General features: G+C 44.9%; 1 protein-coding gene across 5 annotated transcripts in view; it reads right to left on the reverse strand.

Annotated features, from left to right (window-relative positions):
* Positions 1 to 14,994, reverse strand: part of Gabrr1 (gamma-aminobutyric acid (GABA) A receptor, rho 1) — a 34,343-nt gene that overhangs the window by 2,274 nt on the left and 17,075 nt on the right. For 2 of the 5 annotated variants that reach the window (XM_005377743.2, XM_005377746.1), the window contains 7 exons: positions 13,790 to 13,896; positions 12,298 to 12,365; positions 10,579 to 10,802; positions 6,363 to 6,445; positions 3,826 to 3,966; positions 2,090 to 2,242; positions 239 to 435 (listed from right to left, as the gene is read on the reverse strand). In XM_005377743.2, coding sequence (XP_005377800.1) covers positions 239 to 435; positions 2,090 to 2,242; positions 3,826 to 3,966; positions 6,363 to 6,445; positions 10,579 to 10,802; positions 12,298 to 12,365; positions 13,790 to 13,896 — 973 coding nt within the window. Of the gene's footprint in view, positions 1 to 238; positions 436 to 2,089; positions 2,243 to 3,825; positions 3,967 to 6,362; positions 6,446 to 10,578; positions 10,803 to 12,297; positions 12,366 to 12,860; positions 12,881 to 13,789; positions 13,976 to 14,824; positions 14,901 to 14,994 lie in introns of those variants that run through there. The other 3 variants (XM_005377747.1, XM_013510709.1, XM_013510710.1) reach the window with 3 other exon arrangements.

The following is a 14,994-nucleotide window of genomic DNA, read 5'->3' on the forward strand; positions in this document are numbered from 1 at the left end:
GCGCAAGGTCGTGAGTCCGGTTCCCGGTACCGGAGAAAAACCAAAAAAAAAAGAAAGATGTAGCCCAGACTACATTTCATACTGCTACACATCATTTCGTTTGCCCTTCACAGCCAACTTGTGAAGTGAGTGGAGGAGGGGGATTATGGCCCCACTTTACAGAGTCTGCCCTGCCCACAGTCTCAGAACTGGACCAGGCCCAGCCTGCCCGGACTCTCCCAGTGCTCTGGAAAGTCACCTTCTCCCGCAGCTTCCGCTCCTTCCGCTCCTGCACGGTGGTCAGGTAGTTGACGGCCGCATACTCCAGCACCGAGAGGAACACGAACACGAAGCTCACCCAGAGGTAGATGTCCACGGCCTTGATGTAGGACACACGGGGCATAGAGGCGTTCACGCCCGTGATGATGGTGGACATGGTCAGCACCGTCGTGATGCCTGCGCCGAGCATTGGAGGAATAAGCATGTGCGTCTTTCGCAAAAGTCTAGTGACTCGATGTCCGTGTCTTTGTCATTATTGCTCCCTCAGGCCAGACAGTCTCTACCCCACCCTCTGTCTAGCAAACGCCTACTTATCTTTCAAAATGTCCCTTTTAGGAAACTTCCCGTGTTCCTCTCTGCACAATGCACTACTCCCCACCTCTGCCTCCTGCCCTTTCCACATACATACTGATTGTAGTATTGATTCACTTTCTCCTTCTACAGAGAACCCCAAATATTTTGACATTAAGGCATTTCCTTCAATCATTTTAAAAAATAAAAAACAAGATTACAGGGTTGGGCACAGTGGCTCACACCACGGTGAGCGAGGTCAAGGGGGCTGAGGCAGGAGGAACACGGCAAGTTTGAGGCCAGGCTGGACGATTTAGTGAGATTGTGTCCAAAGCAAAAAGGGCTGAAAGACTAAAACTAGAGCCAAGTCTTTTACCATGCACGAAACTATAATGTGATCAGAGATCTAAATATTAAAACAGAAACACTAAATCTGCTGGAAGAGAGAATGGGTAGAACTTTTGAAGACATACGTGTAGTCAAAACCCCACATATATAAGCAGGTTTGTGTTTCTTGTAACTACTCCTCAATCAAAGGGAAGAAAGTGTATGGGGTTATTAATAATTGTATTCTTGATACTGTTGCAAAGGAAGTAGTCCTGGACCTCCCGTCAGGCACCTCTGGCAGCCACCCCTATATTGGACCCAGCTGCCCATCCAGCAATGTTGACTTGAGGACTTACAGGTCACTTCTACCAAGGACGATGGTGTTAACTTCATTTACAGGAGACCAACTTAAAAACTTGATAGTACATTTACTTAGCACACTAACTGTTCCAGCAGCAGAACAACCGCTAGAGGACAGGGCATCTGTCCATGGAAATTTGCCCAGGATTTCAAATTAAGCTCAGAACATTTGCTTGGTAAACACCAAATCACAGGGGATTGGGGTCACCCCAAAGGCCAGTTCCAATCCATTTACACTAAAACCTAGTGGGTCACACTCTTCCTTGCAGCCCCTGAACTTTCTGAGGGTAGTGGTGTGCGTGGTTAAGTGGGTACAACATTTAAAGCGAGAAAGGGTTGATGGCAACTTGCTGCTCATAGAGGAGAAATTTTCAGACTGCAGCATGTACAAGAATTACTTGGGAGAGCTTGTTTAAAAGTGCAAGTTCCTGATCCTCCCTCAGATTTTGATTCTGCAGATAAGATGAGATGCAAGACTCTTTATTTTTATTAATTTCCCTCTGAGATTCTGTCACTGAGACCCCTTGGACCACCTTTTAACAAGCCCTGTTATAAAACAGTACTCATCACACAAATGATCAGAGAAATCACTCAAAGACCGTGATCCTCCACCCTAAGACTCAGCTCTACCAGAACAAAGGTGAGCTGCTTGAACAGGTACCTGCGGGAACCTGGAAACGGTTTTGCTATGTGGAGTCTTAATAATGGGATTTTTACCTGTGAATCAATATCTTGGAGAATTTTCAAGTTAGAATGCCAAAAGGAATATAGGATCAATTTTAAAAGAATGGTTTTATCTGTAAGGAATTACTGTTCTTTCTGATACGTGGAATACACTGGAGATGGACCTTACCTAAGGGCACTCTGGCAGGCACGGCTCTGCGGTCGATCCAGAAGGATACCCAGGACAGCATGACCATCAGGGTGGCAGGAAAATAGGTTTGGAGCAAGAAGAAGAAGATGTGGCGACGCAAAGTGAAATTAATGTACAGGCGATTGTACCAGCCTGGGGGGTACAAAGAAAAGAGCACATATCATAGCTACGTAGCTCCCTCAAAAAAGACATTTTGTTCAGAGACTCATAAACGCCTTAGCCATTCCACTGGAGCCTTCTCATAGGGTGGAAGCGAAAAAGCCAGGGAACCAAGGATTCTATAATAACCCACACTGCCTGAGTAAATCCTTCTAGAGAACCCCCCACACACAGAAAAGCACAAAAGGAAGCCCTAGAGAAAGTTATTTAAACTCCTGTTACTCAAAATCTGGTCTAGGGCCCAGAACCCTCTCTGTCACCTGGGTGCTTATAAGAAATTCGGACACCTAAGCTAGAGCCTACTGAAGCAGAATCTATTTCATCATTTCCTCATGATTAGTATGCGTGTCAAAGATTGAGAAGCACTGATATAAGCGGTTGAATTTCTGTATGGGGGAGTGTTTTTAAAAACATACAACTATGCACAATATTGTATTTAGGTACAGAGTGAATGATCCCTTCCCAGCTATGCCTTGATCTGCCTTTGTGTTCTTTATGGCAAAAAGACGCAAGGAGGAGGTAAAAGGAAAGAAACGATAATGGAAGGAAAAGGAAAAGCAGGGTAAGCAGGAGATTAAGATTAAGGGCAGCATTAACTTGGAACTTGGCATCCTGGGTACTGACTGCATTGGACATGCCTCTTGGAACCAGCAAGTGATTGTGGAGAGACCATCAGCGGGCTGAGGGTCAAAAGAACCAAGCCCCATTGAGCAGTGGACACAGAGGATGTACAGCATTGCCATGCTAGACTGGGGTAAAATGGCCCTGTCATTGATTAGAAGACTATGCTGTACTTAAAGGTTGCATGTCCACGTACAGTCAGTCATACAAGGTTTTAACAACAGAAACTGAATAAAGATTGAGTAAAATTATCCTGAAATTATCCCGCTTGGTCAAAACAGAAGCGTGGGTGGAGAGAGTTTAAGTAGCACTGGCAGGGTCACTGGAGGAAGGCCACCAGGCATGCCCTCAGGCGGCAGGCAGAAGCCCTGTGTGCAGGAGTCAGAGTGCTGACAAGCCTGTCAGGAACCTTGACCCCAAGAAGAAAAAGCAGGCCCCCGGGAATGACTGGAGTTTCTGCACTCAGGCTCAACAGAGGGTTATACAGAAGAGTGGTGTGGACAGGGTAACAGAAGGGACTGGATAATAGTGGAGCTCGCAGGGGTGCTGGCTAGAGCAGGGGGAATATGAATGGAAAACAACACATTGAAATTAGACTTGTTTCGTGCTGTATGGGAGGGGTTCTGGTGAATATATCAGGGGTGATATCCACCTGCTAAGCTGTCAGTGTCAGTGTCTCAAATAAACCTACTGACATGGCTTATACGTGAGTCTTTACTAATACTTCCTAGGTTACCACTTCTGATGGATTGGTGGTTTAAGAAAATCACATCCACCCTATGCTTGCCACACACTAGACCTCATCTAGGATTCCCATCTTTGGTTTCAGATGCAAGTGACCCAGGTTTTGCTCACTTGACAACAAAATCATACCTTTCCTGAAACAGAGGATAAACATAAGCCTCCCAGGTGCTTGGTCCCAACTCCACACTCACCTGTGCTGCTGTAGAAAGCCAGTTTAGTGGTGGTGTGGAATTCCTGAATGAGGAACTGGGAGAGTGAAATCCGCTCATCTGTCTTTAAGGAGTCATTGCCTTTTTTCCAGTACAGCATGAGGTCATCTTCTGTATAGGCATCTGAAAAGAGGGGAGCCAGCCTTAGGCACTGCGTGGCTAGACGAGACTGGGGGCAGAAGCTATATGGGGGTTGTGTACTCTGATCTCCCACACAAACACCTGCATTGGAATTGCACTAAGATAGTTTGAATAAACTAACTGCATTCAAAACAAAGCAAAACAAAATGCAAAAAGACAAATCTGTTTCTCCCTGCTCTTTTGAAAGTCAGAAAATCTCAAGCTTAAATGCTCGTGGTTCCTGAAAAAAGACTCAGCCCAACAGTTTAGCCTGTAATTTTTAGGTTAAACAAAATGAAATTGCTATTTTGTAGATCAGAAGGGGTTAAACACTTGCAAATTTTTCACACAGTTCAGCCTTAGAAGTCAGGGGTCATTAAACTTTCTTTTCTTTTTACAAAGTATAGGGGCTCAATAATTGATGGCAAATACTTTTAAACATTACCAGGTAATAAGGATCCATGAAGACAATGGGTAGGACAAGACTTTCTTCTGCAGGCCTCCAGTTGCCCCAGCTCACCCAGAGTAAAGCTGAAATGGTTCCATGATCATCACACTGTCTGACGCTACCATTTTCCCCCAGGCCATGGGGGAAAAGGATTTCCCCCTTCAGGGGAATCCACTTCTTAGTCCAGTTGCACAAACCTACCTGCAGCCTGGACAGGACTGAGGTAAAACCTAATGGAGTCAGCAGTTCCATCTGTCCATGTGTAAACCATTCTTTCTGGGGCTTTCTGACACCATGTTATTCCCATTTTCAAACCCTTGATCTATGTGATAGATTTCTTATGTCAGCTTGGCTGGCTACCTTACCCAGTTATTCATCAGACACTGATCTGTGCAGGTGTTTTATAGATGTAACTCATATCTACAACTGATGGACCTTAGGTGGAGGAGATTATCCTGCATAATCTAGATGGGCCTGATCCAATCAAGCGAAAGGTATGAAGAGCAGAGCTGAGGTTCCCTGAAAGAGCTTCCATCTGTGGGCTGTGGCGCAAGCTCCTGTCTGAGAGTTCCTAGGTTGTCCTCCCTTCTACAGGCACAAGAGAACAGTAGGCCTCACAACCCTGGGGGCCAATTCCTTGTGATACATCTCTTACTAAGTATATCCTGTTGGTTCTGCCTCTCTGGCAGAATGTTGATTGCCAAAGCCTGAAATAAACTACGTTACAGATGGGGGCAGAAGCTGCCTGGTCAGGTGGGAAAAACAAAGTTCTCAAATAACATTTGTTATTTGAGCCTGGTTTTGCCTCTTAGTTCTGTATCCAAGGCAAGTTGCGTCCTCCTTTGAATGACAAGGGTCATAGCATTCTCACAGCACAGTGTTGCAGCTTCTCCACATCCTCACAATGTTCTCTGGGTTTTAAAGGCGGCCATCTTAATTATTGTGAGGTGGAGCCTTGCTATACTGATGTGCATTTCTCTGATAGTGAAGGTTGAGCATCTTTTCATGGTTTCTTAGCCATTCATATAGGTTCTTGGAGAAAAATCTTTTGAGTCCTTTGCCCATTTTTAAAGCAACTTATTTTAAATTGTAGAAGTTCTTTTACATTGTGATTATCAATTCCTTATCAGATATATGATTTACAAATATTTTCTCCCATTTTGTGAGTTGCCTTTGTTGATAGTGATGTGTGTGTGTGTGTGTGTGTGTGTGTGTGTGTGTGTGTGATGCTGGGCCTTGCATGTACTAGGCAAGTGTTCCAATACTGAGCTACATCCCCAACCACCTGATACTATCCTCTGATGCACAAAATAATAAAATTTTCATGAAATCTGACTTGTCTTGTTTTTCTTTTTGTTGCTTGTGTCTGTGGTATCATGGAGTTTGGTTTTTAAACTTTTCTAGGACTTACCTGTACCTGCACGTTTCCTGAGGTCTCTTGGTTGTATTTCAGTCTCTACTCCCGCATGAACTCCGTGTTCAGTGTCAGTTCCCTAGGACAATTGTTGCTAAACTTTTTATGGGCAGGAAATCACTTCTCCAGCAAAAACCATAGTTAGAAGAGCAATAAAATGGAGCAGAAACAAGCTGTCTAGATGGACTGTGTGAGTGTGTGTGTGTGTGTATGTGTGTGTGTGTGTGTGTGTGTGTGTTGAGCTAAGGAAGGAGATCCACATTTACATAGCAATCAACTCCCCCTCTCTGGCAGTAAAACTCCTGTGTCCTGTGTCCAAACCACTGTCACAGGACTGTAGAAAGATCAACTGTAGGACTAGAAAATTTTGGATCCAAATTCATTCCTGACTTTTAAAATCACTCTAAACTTAGAAAAAAATCACTTTTAAAAGCGTAGCCATGGGTGGGGAATCTTACTGTTCCTGCTGTTGACAGTTAGAGGGGTCTTAGAATTACTGAGAAGTTGTGTGCCCAGGCCTCGCACGATCCTACTCACAGCTTTCAATCTCAAGTGAGCACGTTTGTGTGTCCAGGGGAAATCGGCTGAAGTCCATGTTGCACATCGCAGTCACTGTGACCCTAGAAACAGGAAGACAAACCCAACTTTTCAGAGCCTGTAAGACAAGTACAGAATGATAAAGCAAACAGAAAAGGCTTCCACTTCCCTGCAATATAACTGCCTCTTTCTTATAACTCGTACGCCATGTGTCAGAATTTAGACAAGAAACTTATGCGTACCCTCTTTGGAGTATGGTTAGGGATTTATATTTAACATCAGGGTTAGTTTGCAGCAAATAAAACGTGTCCTAGTGTCACGGCACATTAAACATTTTAAAGAAGCAACAGTCTCAATCAATACAACTCTGTGAAATAAAGCTCATATGAATTGCCACACACGCGCGCACGCTGGGCCTGAGCCTAGGGCCTCATTCATGCCAGGTTCACTGAAATATCTACTGTACTAACACGCAGCACTTGCTAGCATCTAATGATTTTGTTTCCGAGTTTACACAGGAAAATAGGTATCTGCATCAAAGAACAAACAAATACAGATCATTAGTCATAGATCCAGGGGGGAGTTTTACAGCAGGACACAATTAGCAGTTGTTGGCAGGTATTAAATGCACTATTTTTCCTCTAACCACACAAAACTTGGTATGTATAAACGTGACCATAATCTACATAATTTATGCTTCAAAAGAAACACCCACACACTTTTTATTTAAATGGAAAAAGGAAAAGAACATTTTCAAAATGGAATTATCCAAATGTTTTCCTCACATTCCCTACTTCTTTGAGTGTGCTTTCTCAACATTCCTGGTAAAATCTAGCTAGTGTGATGGAACACCTCATTTGTGAGTTTTGCCTTTTATTTTGGTGCCTAGGAAACTGATTTTGCCACCCTGCTCCCTTTGCTCCCTGCCCTGCTGCCTGCAAGATGGCAGCCGCATCTCAACTTGCACTCTTTTCATTTGCTTCTACCCCTGTCCTCCACTACGCCACAGACACATTAAGAGTGGTATCTGTATCACTCATCTTTATGTCCTCAGAGTTTGAGTCAAGACCTGACAATGTTTTTGTCAAAAATCTGTTGAACATGGCTGGGGTGTCTCTCAGTAGCAGAGAGCTTGCTTACATGCATAAGGCTCTGGGTTTAATCCCCAGGTTCACAAAAACAAATCAAAACAAAAATCTACTGAATGGATGAAAGAGTGAATGAGGTGGGAGAACGATCAATCTATAGCATGAACTTGAGGAGCTGACCAGTTGCTGACAGTGGCCAGTATCCCTGTACTCCTCACTGTCCCTAAAATGAATTTCACTGCTCTCAGTTCTCAGTAATTTAGGCCTGACTTTTTCCACTAAAATCAAACAAACATATGCTTTTGTTTGTAATGAGAAATGAAATAATCTTTTAGGGGGCACAAAGACAGGGAAGAGGTGTCTCCCTGAACACACAGGGTTTTCCACTCCGTTTCCTCTGTCCTGCTTCTTGTTGTCACACCCAGTGGTGCCCCAAACTAGACTTCCACATTTGTTAGATTTTCCAGACGTTTGTAAACCGATTGTCAAGCAGAGCTATCAGTGCATAGTAAAATTAAACAAGTTGTTGCTATGGTTTGAATGTATGTGTCCCTCCAAAATCCAGGTTAGAATTTAAATCATGAAGTATGGGTATGAACAGCCAAAGAAGGCCTTTGGGAGGTGACTAGGCCATGAGGACTCCGCCCCCATGGATGGGATTAGTGCCCTTATAAAGGGACTAAAGGAAGCATGCTAGCTTTTTTCCCTCTCCCGCCTTCCTTCCCTGTGAGGACGTGGAAGAAGGTGCTACATGAGGAACAGGCCCTCACCGTGCACCAAAGCCGCTGACACTCGGATCTTGTCCTTCTCGGCCTCCAGAACTCTGAGAAAATAAATTTACATTATTTTCACTTATTTGTTTTTCTGTGGTACTGGGGATTAACTCAGAGCTTCAGATAAGCCAGGCGAGTGCTCTACCCCTGAACTATACCCTCAGTCCTTTATTAGTATTATTTTTTGTTTTGATACAGGGTCTCACTAAATTGTCCAAACTCAGCTCAAAGTTGGACACTTCCTGCCTCAGCCTGGCACATAGTTGAAATTACAGGCATATGCCACCATGCCCAGTTTAAATCTGTATGTTTTATAATTACCCATACTCAGGTATTATGTCAGCACAAACAGACTAAGACAATTACATTAAAAAATAGTACTCAAAGCTCATCGCTTCCTAATTGTGTAACTCCATCTTTCGGTCATCTGTGCTCCGCAGGGTGGGAGTGCTAAGGCGTGCTGTGCTGCTCACATCTCCTCCCGGCTCTGCTTTCAGTGACATCAGGTTGGCAGCCTGAAATCATCCGTGGTGGGGATATTTGCACTACGTAAACCAGCACATTGGGACTTGATTTATTGGTTTATTAATTGTCTAGACTAAGAAAGCATTTTAAAAATAAAAGTAATTTGTGTCTAATATTGTTAGATTTTTAATAGTGCAACACATTTAGGAAGCATTCTTTCAATATTTGAAAACTATTTTCCAACTTAGCAAAAATACTGCTTATTTGATGAATGAGTGGAGTTCCAACATAGTCCTTTGCTGTCCCATTTTTGTTTTAGTAACATACACAAAATTATCAACCAACATTCATCAAATCTACACTCAACTGTCAATCACACGTGAGAAAAATGAACACAACCATTTACTCATAGTCTGACCTTGCAGAACTATCACTGGGGATAGTGTTACAAAAACTAGTAATGATTTTTACAAGAAAAAATAAGCAATTACATTCAAATTATATGTATATGGAATTTATAATAAAGAGTATTATATATTACTCTTAGTATTATTTCATTTGTAAATCATGGGCTTTATGTCAGTAATGTTTATAATAAATTCTATGTCTATGTACTTCCCCAAGACAAGCAGTTGCTAAACATTTACTAGCACACCAACGGTCACATGTTTTATGGTCAGGTTCTTTGCAGTCTTGGCACTGCTCTGGGGTTGTTTTGGTGGATTTTGAACCTTATAATACCTTGACAACCTGTCAGAAATAAGGATTCCAGGAGAATGTGCCCCACATCCTTGACCCCTACAGGAGATGGTATTTGAAGCCTTGGAGATGGGAAATTCCATAATCTCTCTCTAAGTAGGGTAGCTAACTGCTTAGATTTCCAGCCAGGATGAGTACTGAGGGGTCCTTATAAATATTCCTTTGTGGATGTAACAGAAAGTCAGTCTCGCCATCACTGGCTCCAGAGATACACGTTGCAATCACCCAGGAAGCTTCTTCTTAAACATTAGTGTGGACGCTCATCTTTTTCATTCACCAGGGCACAAGCCAAAGCAGCGTCCATGAACCTGAACGGCACCATCTATGCCACACAGGAGGAGTAACTCACGAGTAACTGCACCCCTTTTCTGCGAGGACCTGAGCTCCCCTCCACCCTTCCTCTCTCCCTCCCTCCCTCCCAGGGAACTGACACCATGCCGCACGCTGTGTGGAGGGTAAGCTTCTGTTGTTCAGGTCTCCAGTGGCGGTGAAACATTTCTAAGGTATCTACGTTCATGAGAAGAAATGATTTCAGACTTTAAATCATAAAAGTGATGCTTGTAACATCATTTAATGTCATAAAGTGGCCCAGAGCCCCAGAGTTTTTCAGGATAGAAAAATAGACTGACCTGTGGCTGGCCAGATGGGGCAAAAGATTTTTTTTAAAAACTAAAATCCTAAATATATACCCCAAAACTGGGAACCACAGATCAGAAAAGGCAAGGGATTCTTTGTTTTTCAGACAGGGTCTCACTGTGTAGTTTTCAAACTTCCATGTATCCCAGGCTGGCCTCAAATTTGAAATCCTCCTGTCTCAAACTGTGAAGTGCTGGGATTATAAGCGTGGGCCACCACACTGAGCTAAATTATTTTTATTAAAGTAAACTTTAAAAAATTAAAATATATAGGATAAGACCTAAAACATAAGTAACATCTTGAGAAAACTCTCCAAATATATTTCCAAGATTGAATATGTCTTAAAACTTTCAGCTCATATGTAAAGTTAGTTTTCCTTGAGGTTGACAAATATGGCAGCTGCTGAAAAGTTAGACATTCAAAGCCCCAAAGCAAAATGGCTGGGGTAAAGCAACGTCTGTCCTGGAGAAGCTGCAGGACCTGCCTTCCTCTCACCTGAGGCTGTACAGCACCTTCCCGTCAGGCTGGACGCGCAGCATGACATTGTCGGTGGTGGTGTCGTGGATGAAGGAGCGCTTGGAGTGCACGAAGAACATGTCGGGAACCCAGATCTTCTTTACCAGGCGGCCATCGAATGTCATGCTGAGGTTGTTGGTGCTTGGAAAAGACAGCCTCTCATCCTTCCAGTAGTGCCTCAGGTACAGAGTCATGGTGAAGTCCTGGGGGCAGAGGGCAGAAGGAAACCACAGAGGTCAGCAGGAGAGTCCGTACCCAGGCAAAGCCGCCACCTGGCTGGGAATGGACCGAGCCCAGCCAGGTCTTGCTTCTCCATCCTAGGTTTCGTACAAGAGAGAGAGGACACTAAAGGGAGAAGGGCAGTAGGAGGCCTGTGGCTGACGGCTTCCGGGAGCCCATGCCACCCTGCCAGTGGCCTCTACACAGGGAAAGCTGTTGCTCCCACAGCTGACGCTCAAGCTGCAACTGTACAAGAGATAATGCCCTCGAGCCACCCTCGGTCAGAGAAGAAAGTGGTGGGTTAATGCTCCGGCTCCCTGCAACTCTGGGCTGCCTCATTTGCTCATTCTTGCAGAGACCCAGTCAGACTGAGCGCTAGAGGAATGGCTGGTTTGAGAGCACAGCCCTGTTGGCTTCTTTCTCTTCCCTGTCTCCCTTCCTGGCTCTGCCCTGGTGTTCCCCAGGAATTTCTCCAAAAAAGCTAGTTATCTGCTTCTTGGAGAACCAAAACCAAGGTGATGTCCTAAGAAGTCTGTCTTGGTTACTTTTGTTGTTGTTGTTGCTGAGACGAAATATCCAGTGAAGGAAGGAAAGGTTTATTTAGCTTCTAGTGTGTGGAGGTTTTAGTCTATATTTAGCTGGCTCCCAGGCAGAGTGGCACAAGGCACCGGGCACCGGGCACCGGGCAGCAGTTTATGGCAGCGGAACAACAAAGCATCAAGAGCAAAAGGGAGGAGTGGCAGACAGAAGCAAGCCTCTTTCCCTCCCTTATATTGTAAGCAGGCCACCCCCACCCAGGGGGCGTGTAGCACTCACACAATCTCCAGGCCCTCCTCTTGCACAGGCTCAGGATGAATACAAAGTAAGCACCCTGGCTCCCTGCTGAGCCACATAGTTAACCTTTTAAACTTTTTAAACTGACACAATAAACAACATCCCAGAAGGGTAAGGGTGGGTCCTTTTCACCCCAAGATGTAGAACTGATGAGTCACTTAGCCAATCCTCTAGACTCCCCAAGCTGACACAATGTATCAACCATAATGAAGTCCTATAAATTCAGTGTAAAATATTCCACATTTTGTCAAAACCCACCAAAATGGGAAAAAAGGGGAATACTCTTGATTTGCATTTCGACAGACCAACACAGAATCAGCAGTTATAAACTCTGTTATTCAGTTGCACAATCTTAGACCATGCTCTTTACATCTGAGAGCCTTTGCCCAGAGCACGCATCCTGACAGCAAAATCCTGGGGACTGGAGTGGGAAAGATCAAGTGTGTCGTCTGGCCCTGTCTCATACCAAGGGAATAGCTTTGAGCAAGTGTCATAATCTGCCTGCGGCATCTGTACAATGAATGTGGGAAGTCCCGCCTCCCAGGGGAAATATGAGACCATGTGGATGCACCCGCGTGGAGGTCCTAGCCAGGGACAGACCCGTGTGTACCTCCCTGCCCACAGCCCTGTCAGAGAAGCACTTACCATGTCGACCTCAGAGATGCTGTCCAAGCTCTCCACCTGTACATCCACACCAACAGGAATGGCTGGGCCTGTGGACAGGGCATGACAAGAGTATTTATTCTTTTTACTTAAACTTTAAACATAAGCAAAGAAGTATTTAACCTGGAACCTCAGAGTCACGTCAGATTTGAAGGCTTGGTCATGCCAGGCTGAAGTTAAACCAGAGATAAGAGAGTGGACGTGCGGGCTGGCTCCCTGGAGTATCCCAGGTCCTCTCTGTTCCCCTCCCAAAGTGTTTTGGTCTAAATCATCCAGGTGATTCTAAAACAATGAGGTTAATGCATAGCATTTGACTTTCATTTCGCATACTCATCCAGTACTATGATAAAGACCTAGGTGAAGGCTGGGTCTGATTTAAGGACATATCTGTGGCATGAAGCCATCCATTTATTGTCTGTATTTACTTCCTAACTTTCCACCCTCCTCCCTCACGGAAGCCAGTGGCTCTCGCCTGGCTATGAGAGGCATTGCTCCGGAACAGTACCCAGAACCCAAGTCATATTCGAGTCATTTGTCAAACTCACAGATCTGCATCCTTGCTGCACACTGGAGCAGCATGAAGTATCAGGATGGCCCTAAAACACATTAGATTTGGTATTATTTCTGGGCTATACACACTTATAGATAAGGAGTCCAAAAGCTTAATAAATAGATTTGGCCCTTTTTCTCTGCTTTCAGGATGTGGGTCAAGCACGGCGCACACTTGAATCATAGAATGAAAAGGGGAGTTGGATCCAAGAACAGCAGATTATGGAGCAGCGATTCTCTTCCAGAACCTGCTTGTTCTTTGGGTGTAGCGAACTGGAAGAAGTAAATGCATGAGAATGATTTCTAAAGCAAATATTTTTCTCCAGGAAAAATATTTGAAGCCCATAAGAAGGCAAACCCTCTTTGACACTAAGCAGGCAGAAACCCAGCAGCTGCAGGCTAAGCTGCAAAGGGCTTTGGCATTTTTCTGCCCCGAATCATTATTTTCTCAAGCTATTTTCATTTAATTAAACCCAGCAGACCACAATGTACCCTACACGCAGAGCTCATGTGCCAGCTTCCAAATGAGAGCAAATTTAGTCCAAGGTTGTTGGACTAAATTTCAAAACATTTTCTGGAGGAAGCTTCGGGCTGCAGCTGCCTTGTCTGTCGGTCACAGACAGCTGCTGGCCTCACGGACTCGGGGCTGTCCTCCTCAGGAGCAGTGGCCCAAAGAGCACCTGCCTGGCCTAGCCGGACTGCCACTGGCAGGTGCTCCTACGAGTGTGCTCAGCAGAGCCACAGCTGGGAAGGTGGACACTCAGAAGGTGCTGTGAGCTTGGTGCTTTATCTAGCAAGCACAACTGAAGCAGACCTGATCCGGGAGGAGCAGAGCCAGGCAGCTCTTGGGCTTGTGCTCCCACCCGCGGACAGCTACGAGGACCCTAAGGAAGAAGACACCTCCCCAAGGGCGTACATGTCTTACCTCCAAAGCCAGGCCTCATGCTGAAGTCATGGTCGTCTATCCTCAGCAGCTGCTCTGACTTCGTCAGCGGCGATTTGGTGATGTCAGGGCTCCGCTTCAGAATTGGGCTGCCAAGGGCCGGGAAGAAACAGGTCGATCACATGTTCTAACCAAGGCGGATAAACCCATTTGCGTTCTGACTTGATCCTGACAAGTTTGACAAGAGGCGTTATTTCTTCCTTTAGCCGCTGGACAGTCCCCGTTTCTTTCTCCAGCTTCCTGGGTAAATAAACTGACCCAGAAAGTCTAAGATAGTGATTCTTAACCACAGTGGAGGAGTTTTTAAAATAAGAATACCCAGGCCCTACCTCAGAGATTCTGATTTGGGTGGTCTGGGAAGAGGGCCTGGAAACTGGTATTTTGAAAAAGCTTCGCAAAGTTGGGAGTATAGCTCAGCGGTAGAGCACTTGCCTAGGATGTGCAGAGCTGCGGGTGTGATCCCCAGCAGCTCTGCTCCAACGGGGTGGGGTCTTCCCACATGATCTGAGTGTGTAACCAAGACTGACAACTACTTGTCCTGGTTGTACAGTGCCTCGGCCATTTCTGGGGAGGTGGGCTGGGGGAAGCCAGAAGGCTGGGCCTGGGTGCCCTTGATCTTTTTGGCTACTCTGTGGAGGGAGGGTGGACTCAGTCCCAAGTCAACTACCCTGGCTCATGGGAGGCAGCCTCTGAATTGCAGTTAGGGAAATTTTATTTACTTTCACTTTTTCTAAATAGGTAATATATTTACAGGGTTTGACAGATTACAATAACATGCAGTCAAAAGTAAGCCTCTCCCTTCTACCTCCTCCCTCTGCCTGTGTCCCACCGCCGTCCCCATCCCCAGGTTCTTCTCTTACTGGTTTCTAGTCTATGTGTCCAGAGTTTCTTTTTAATTTTTAATAGTACATTCGCAGTATATAACCAAAATTTCTTATAGAGATACATAAACATAAATATATATTCTTAGTTCTCTCCCTATTTTACACAGTTCATGTTATACAAGCTCTTCCACACCTGGCCTTCCTTTATTTACTATGCCATGGGTTTTTCCACACGAAGGCCCCGAGATGCTTGCTTTTTCTTCGCTGCATAGGTTCTTGGGAAGGACGCACCCTAAACTATGGCCGACGACAAGGAGTCACTCACACCCTTTGCCATTGCAAGCAAGACTGCAACGGCCTTGA

Source organism: Chinchilla lanigera, unplaced genomic scaffold, assembly GCF_000276665.1.
Source record: "Chinchilla lanigera isolate Chin_1 unplaced genomic scaffold, ChiLan1.0 scaffold00010, whole genome shotgun sequence".
Taxonomy (NCBI): domain Eukaryota; kingdom Metazoa; phylum Chordata; class Mammalia; order Rodentia; family Chinchillidae; genus Chinchilla; species Chinchilla lanigera.